At 39.1% G+C, this 7674-nt stretch overlaps 1 protein-coding gene across 2 annotated transcripts; it reads right to left on the reverse strand.

Moving 5' to 3' along the window:
• Positions 1–2112: 2112 nt before the first annotated feature.
• On the reverse strand, positions 2113–6731 carry pax1a (paired box 1a). 2 transcript variants are annotated; one of them, XM_047050853.1, is made up of 5 exons: positions 6499–6731; positions 5465–6064; positions 4352–4482; positions 3938–4142; positions 2113–3142 (listed from the first exon to the last, which is right to left on the reverse strand). In XM_047050853.1, the coding sequence occupies exons 1-5, from the start codon at positions 6500–6502 to the stop codon at positions 3051–3053; spliced, it is 1032 nt and encodes a 343-aa protein (XP_046906809.1). In that variant the 5' UTR covers positions 6503–6731; the 3' UTR covers positions 2113–3050. The 2 variants fall into 2 exon arrangements, with proteins under 2 accessions (XP_046906809.1, XP_046906801.1); XM_047050845.1 differs by having other exon boundaries at positions 5438–6064; positions 6499–6730.
• Positions 6732–7674: the final 943 nt, after the last annotated feature.

Raw genomic sequence — 7674 nt, forward strand, 5'->3', positions numbered from 1 at the left:
GCTATGTCACTCGGCCTAAGATGCCCTTTTCTAAACTGGGAGTCACGCAAAGGTACAGACTTGAACATTGACTGAGTGACTTCTGGCTAGCTGAAGGTAGTTTCCCCACTTAAAGGATGTGGAGACAATGTAGAAAGTCTTAAATCATACCCAGCAGTGTCAAATACATAAATCGAGCTCCTGTCTGTACAAAGAAAGTCCAATCTCTCCTATACACACAGAAGACAGTGACAAATTATACCAGTTGAAGCTACAAGCTCCTGTGTTCTTGTTTTTAGAGGTATCCTTCCATTGCTTGGATTATCCGCAGTGCCTGATTTCAGAGCCATTAGCATCAAGGATTTGGTGTCTCCTCTGTGTTGTTTAGGCTTGCAGCACTAGAGACTCTTTTCAACTCAAAGTTGCTAAGATACTTCATTCAAGTTTGGAAAGATCAGAGATGTGGTGTAGAATGACCCTCTCTGCATGACCTTTGAACTAATAACATCTCTTCATTTAGTATTACGGTATGATTTAATGAATCGTACTTGAGAAGGGTTCATTTAAAATGTTCTCTTTTTAAATATATATGCTTATTGCCATGTCTACTTTTGGACATAATGTCAAAGAGCATGCAATGCTGGATGCAATTTGAAATGACCTCCCAAATCTTTACTATGTCTCAAAGTCTAGCATTTATTGTCTAGTTTTAGTTTAGTGTACAGTCTTTATGGGAAATAACAGGAAGAATAACCCTTCCACCTGCTGGCTTGGTCTTACAGAGGTCCTACCAATGACATTGTGGGGGGTCATCACTTGGTGCCACTGATTGATGACCACAGGGTCTCACAGGAAGTAACCCACCACCATGAAGGAGTGTTTTCTGAACCCCAAGTGGTATCCGGGAAAACAAGGTCGACTCCAGTCAGGCAGCATGTGTACTCGACGGCCATCTTAATGTTTGGATATGTCGAGTCACTGGGGGCTTTGCTGGGAAGGCGGTAGAAGTTAACCATTGTAAATTAACGCTCAGAGAGCACCCGGATCCTTGAGTCTTTCCAGATAGATTTCTGATTTGATTTTGAGGTGCACAATAGGTCCTCAACACAGGAAAAGTCTGTTCCTGATTTCAATCGTACAGATGAACGCGAAGAGAATCTGTCTAAATGAAATGAAGGATGTAACGCTCACTTTGATGTTGCTGCAATGCAATGTTAATAGGTGAAAATCCAAACAGGAACTTTCCATTACTTTGGAGAAAATAAAGTGTGCCTCAGCAGTTGCTTGATGTCACTTATGTGTTAGGAAAAAGACTAGTGTAATGGCTGCTCAAGACCACAATATTGTCCTATTAGTGGTAATTGTTTTAATTGGTCTCCATGTGTTCAGAAGTCTACTTATTTATTTATTCTAATAACTATTGATTAAATAACTTACAAATAAATATGTGATATGCGGTTCCTTTCTTGATATTGTATTAGTTATAAACAGTTTCATGGCAGATGATAGTGATTTAAAGGGTTTGGTGGAACCGGTGGACAGTGATGTTTAGAAATTTCAACACAAAATCCTACTGTTTTTGTCAGAAACAACAAACTCTCACACATTAAATACCTAGTTTACAAACATTTAGCTACAACACAATGCATAATTTGAAGTGTATTTTCAAGACAATTGAGAAATAACAAAAGGAACATCAGTCATTTTAGGGAATTAAAGTATTAAAGAATGGCATAATCAGTTATGAATGTTTAATCATCAGAAGTGTACCCATTTGTCAAATATTCTGATATCCCTCAATTATAGAGTATCATTGCCTTCCCCTCACATTGAAAATCTTGCTGTCCAACAACACACAGTTCATTCAAATTACTGTAACTTCTGCTGGTGCATATTCGCATTTACTAAACACAGGCATTAATAGAATATTGTACTGTACCCAGATCTGTATGTCACTGGATGCACTGTCATTATATGCCTACTGTTAGATCAGTAAATTAATTAATGTCACTAAAGCTTGTTAGATTTAGAGTGAGAGAGAGTGAGAAAGACAGAATGAGAGATAAAAATAGAGAGGAAGAGAAAAGAGAGAGAGAGAGAGAGAGAGAGAGAGAGAGAGAGAGAGAGAGAGAGAGAGAGAGAGAGAGAGAGAGAGAGAGAGAGAGAGAGAGAGAGAGAGAGATGCTTCAGCTTAAGTGCATCTAATGCTGTTCTGCAGCATTAGATGCTCTATATCTTAAGTTCTATATCTAAATTAGCCCTATCTGGAAGCAACCCCAAAAAATCATAACCTGAGGCATCAAACGTCATTCAGAAGCATGTCAATATTCTTCAAACTGATTAATATGCATGAAAGCCAATTATGTCTATGTACATCTAAGGCTAACCCTCTTAGCATCAATAAACAGTGAATGAACAGGCCTACAGCAGTTTTGAAATGCCAAGCAAATGTCTTAGAAAATGTAACATTCATGTTGACTGGAACAAATATATTTTTTAAAGCATTTATTTAGCATATTTACATGGGATTTATAAAAATATATAATTAAATCTTTGGCAAAATAGTCAGCATTTATAATGTATCCATTTGTTCACATAATCCTATGTCAAAAAAAATATGAAAAAATCTAATCAAGATAATTTATCGTTTGTAGGCTACCCAGGATACAGTTCCATTGTCAAATGGATGTCTTATCTACACCATAAAGTTTTAAATAAAATATCGCTGACAGACATGACAAGTACATCCCGCTGCTTTCATCAGAAAGTAGGCTGTACATTACGGGTTTTATTTTCAATTAAAATAATATGAAAATCGCCAACCACCAACGCAATGACGACAGGAGCATCCTTATAAATGTACATTCAAATGGCCACAGATTGACAAAATGTCTGTTTGTAGCTACGGTGAATAGAACAGGCTATGGTCTGACCAGTCGAAGTACTTACGGCAAACAAATTATAAATAGTGCTTGCACTTACTGTTAGTATTCTTGAAATGTGTTCAATTGGGCCTAGAAGGATCTGTGATTTGCATTTAGTCCCAAATTCCATCACGATGGAGACCTGCGTTATGAGGATGAGGTCGGAATATTGTGTCCGTGTACACTGTTCAAGGCCTCGTGCTGCTGCTTGCTTAAAGGACTGGGGGGTTTTCTGTCTCCTGTAGAACACAAACATAAGACGTGTATAGACTACTACACAAATCGAAATTCATAATTCATCAATAAATTATCAAACAACCGGACATTGGGCACAACATTTAGATAATTATTTCTCAATAATTATTTATAAATGTATAGGCCTACCTTAATTTAAAAGAAAATAAAGCTAGGCCATCTTCTTATACGACACACCAGTTCGTGGGCTAATATTAGGCCCGCACAACAACCTAATGCAGACCTGTTAGACTAGCTAAACCTATATTATTAATAATAATAATAATAATACAAATAGGCTTTGGCTAATCCAGATGTATTTTATAGCAATATTTTCATTAAACTCATTCAACACGACCCAGAATCATATTCCACTCTACACCTTTCACTAGTAGGCCTAGCGTTTTTTTAATGTTATATATATATAGGCCTATATATAAATGCTGCTAATTGAAATCGCAGTGCGGTAAGACTCAATATATCAAACTGCACGTGTGTGTGTGTGTGTGTAGCCATGTGTGTATGCGTGTGTCAGGACTAGTATACTAGAATCAACTCATCTTCTCTGAAACTATAGGCCTAATGTTTTGTAGATTAAATTAGCCGGTATGGCTACCGTTCTAATCCCTGTGATTAAACATGACAGAACAATTTCCAACCAGTAAAAAAAATAAAAATGAAACATTCGGAGTGGGTTGTTACCAATAATCTAATAGGCTATTATTCGTATAAAGTATGTTATCCTTATCGTATTTAATCAAATCCTTATCAACAAGGGAAATTATCGGGATCAATTATACCTTCTCGGGACGGATGCTTGAATGCCATGGAATGGATGTCGCCTGCGTGCATCGTCATTCCGCTGCTTGGATGGGTCAAGCTCGACGTCTGCGACTGCCAATGGTGCCCAGGAGTCACATAGCTACCTGGCCCACTGTAAACGCCATACTGATTTGTAGGTGTGTATGCACAAGCTGGGACATAACTGGACAATGTTGACGACGGCTGTAAATAAGCAAATAATACATAAGGGAAAAAATCTATCAACAAGCGTTATATTGTAGACTGGATCTCGCATTATTGTTTTATCACAACCCTCATGTTTCTTGATGGATAACTTCTATGATTGAACACAACCCACGACTGCCTTTTTCATCACAGCATGTTTGGGGCCTATCTGAAACATAATACACCCATACAGTTTTATGTTTTACCTGTGCATATTTGATGTCCCCATCAAGGGTTGATTTGTCAATACCGTTTGCATGAGCTGAGGGAAACGTTGCTCTATTGACACTACTCCAGTCCTCCATTTTCGGTGGATACCCCTCTGCTGCAGCAATGGCTGATCCAGAAAAAGCGAGTAACACAGATCAGAGGAAAAAATAATCCTTCATGTCGTAAAATTGAGGAAAAACGTTGTATTCATCCAAAATTGTACAAGATGCATAATCAAATAAAGCCTAGTTTTTATATGTCCATTGCTATGGTTTTCAAATGTAAAATTAACATTTCCTTTAGGCCCCAATTGAATCATGAATATATAAGGCTATTTGTCCTATTAAACAAATTACTATGCATTGTATTTTGATCAAACATAGCATATTCAAGATCTATTTAACAACTGCTAAAATATTTTGTGTCTCAGAAATACGACCATTAGGCCTAATTCTAATAGGCTAAGTAGCCGATCATGCCACTTTTGCTATAATCAAAAGATCAAAGAAAGAAATATTCGTTGAACACTTTTTAACGTCTGTATAATATTAGGCTATAACTGTTATCTTGTTTAAACCTAAACCAAAAATCAGAACATTTTACTGTAAAATGTTTTCATAAAGCCTACTAAAAGCCGCTGTCTTAGAAAACGGCACAAACAAACTATCCATGCAAATAAAATAGCTCTATATCAGTGGGCTATTTTTGAAGCACCTTGCATGAACACGACCCAAAGGGCAGATCATATGAGTAGTAGCACCATGTGCCATAGCCTACTGTGGATAGGGTAGGTATAAGCAAGGTGTTTGCCTTGGCGTCATTGCGTGACGCCTATTGAGCTGTCTAAGGGTTTTCTATCTTAAGCTGGGCCTACAATGATTTATCGTAAACTGTCCTCCACGATCAATTACATTTTTTAATGATCCTTCTCGGGTTTTGCTCAACAACAACTCAATCCTAAAATGTTGCTTTTGATCAGCCCTTTTTAAAACGTAGGCATGGGCTATTTGCACATGGAGGCCTACACGTTAATCTGCTTTAAGAGATATGAGTCTGGGAAAACACACTAGATCCACACGCACCTGCCGGATCCATGAAGGCTCTTATACCTAGAATATTGCTGACGGTGTGCGCCGATGGCCAAGCCCTCGATAGGCTATGCCCGGCCGTCACGGGTACTCCTGGAGGGTTTACCATTTTGTTTCCAGTGGGTGACATGGCGTTAGGGTACGAATAGGGGTAAATGTGGTTGTAGGAGAGACCGGCTTGAGTAGATCCTTGCTTGCTGCTGTCATATTGGTTCGGTTGGGAGAGATTTCCAATCTTGTTCCGTAAAATCCGGCTTATTGAACTGACTGAAGGGACGTTGTATTTGTCGCAAACTCCATCTGCGAGAAGCCTGTCCCGGATCTCCCAGGCAAAGATCCCAGGGTCACCCTGTTTGTATTCCCTTATGTTTTTCACAACGTTCGGTGTGGTGACCCGCGGTTTGCTTCCACCTATAGCACCTGGTAAAATGGAGCCCGTTTCGTTGTACCTTGCTAAAATCTTGCTCACACAGCCATGAGAAACGCGAAGTTGCCTGCTGATATCACAAGGTCGGATTCCAAGCTGGGCCAACTCCACTATTCTTAGTCGTATGGCGTTGGGCAGGGGTCGTCCATTGACGAATACGCCACCCAACTGATTCACCTCTCCATAGGTTTGCTCTGTATGTAAAAGGGACATCCTTAAATTAATCAACGCTAGCAAACATTTGCATGCCATAAACACGCCAAGACCATGAAAAATGGCGAACTTTATGAGGTGGAAATAAATTGCCCAGACTCTTTACAATTTATCTCCAAGTTGATATTTGCTGAAATTTAGCCTAATGTTACCGAGGTCTTAATGCTAATAATTTAATGTACATCCATGTTATAGGCTATTTTTCCATCTGAAAATCAATTAGCATTGCAAATGTTCCGAGATATCTATTAAAGAGCTTGCATTTTACTTTCACTCGTTCTTCAAAAGGATGTGTCTACATTATCTAAAACCGGAGATCATTATTTTCTGTCTTTGTTTTAAAAGCGTGATGGGCATGGTTACGCTTTCTTAAGCTTTCATCCACTGAAGCATGCAGATCTTAACACAAGCTTACCCATTTGCCTATGTTTTAAGATGCTTTGAAATAGTTGCCCTTCAATGGCTGAAATCGTTGGGTTCTCCCTTCTGAACGAAGGAAGGCAGTAGGCTAACTGCAAAAGAAAATGAGACTTCAGAAAATCTCCACTCGATATGCTTATTTCCTCTTCAGTATGGGAATTTACAAAGAAACTGCTTTGGGTTCAACGGCACCGAAGTGATCTTCATCCGATAAAGGCAAATTTGAGTTATCCCGGAGGCTGAAGCTGCTGGGATTAATCTGACGCGTCCTGCACGTCAATCTTGCGTGTTTCGCTGGGGCTTTGGTTAGATTTCATTGGTTGTCCTGCTCGGGATAGGCTGTAACTTACATGCACCATCCGGTTAGAGAATTTCCACTTCTCTCGGTGCTTTGCATAAGGGAAGTGACAGAAGGCTTAAACTTCAACAAAATGTAGGCTACCTTATCAATTGAACGACGGATTTATTGTTATCATTGCATAGGCAGAGTGTGCTATTTTATGGCTTCCGAATAACTAATAAAACCCAAAACATAATGATACATCAAATCAATTTGTACAATTTAAAGGGTACCATTCTACCATAATTCCTAAAGCAGTCCCGTCTGTTTTAATCACATGGATCGGCCTCCACTGCATTAGTGCAGGTAAACACTTGAGATCTGAGCAAGATGAGCATGGCGTGATAAGCAGACTGAAAGGGTCATATCCGTGGGAGGTTGGAAGCCGAATAGAATCCAATAATCTGTAGATGAGGCTTCCAAGACCAAGAAAATTGTAATGGTGAGTTTTTTTACACGCCAGTTCTTAAGCATCAGACATGGGGCTCGTGTAATCGATACCTTTGTGGATTGCAATGCTCCCAGACTATATGGTATTGACTGAATTCCAGAGACTGGTATTATCACAGCATGTTTTTGGTGTTTCCTGTGGAAGTTTAGAAACTATCGTTTATATGCTCGCAAAATGTCACTTGTAAAATTTTACTGTCGACCCAACGGTAACAAGGTGCAATGTCACTATCCCCTCACTCCCGACCAGTTCACAACAGATCTTGAAGAGAAACACATGGAAGCTATCAGATCGGGTCAGAGCTACAACCTTGGATGCAGACAAAATTCTATGAGTGAAATGTGTTGATTGTGGATTGATTATGACAGTAAAAGTTATGG

The sequence above is a fragment of the Hypomesus transpacificus genome, chromosome 3 (assembly GCF_021917145.1).
Source record: "Hypomesus transpacificus isolate Combined female chromosome 3, fHypTra1, whole genome shotgun sequence".
In the NCBI taxonomy this organism is placed as follows: Eukaryota; Metazoa; Chordata; class Actinopteri; order Osmeriformes; family Osmeridae; genus Hypomesus; species Hypomesus transpacificus.

What these genes read in the sequence shown, in the direction of transcription:
- pax1a (XM_047050845.1), bottom strand. An exon ending in GGGACATCAAATATGCACAG is followed by an intron (nt 4,143 to 4,351) that starts GTAAAACATAAA and finishes GCTTATTTACAG; the next exon opens with CCGTCGTCAACATTGTCCAG. An exon ending in CAAGCATCCGTCCCGAGAAG is followed by an intron (nt 3,143 to 3,937) that starts GTATAATTGATC and finishes TGTGTTCTACAG; the next exon opens with GAGACAGAAAACCCCCCAGT.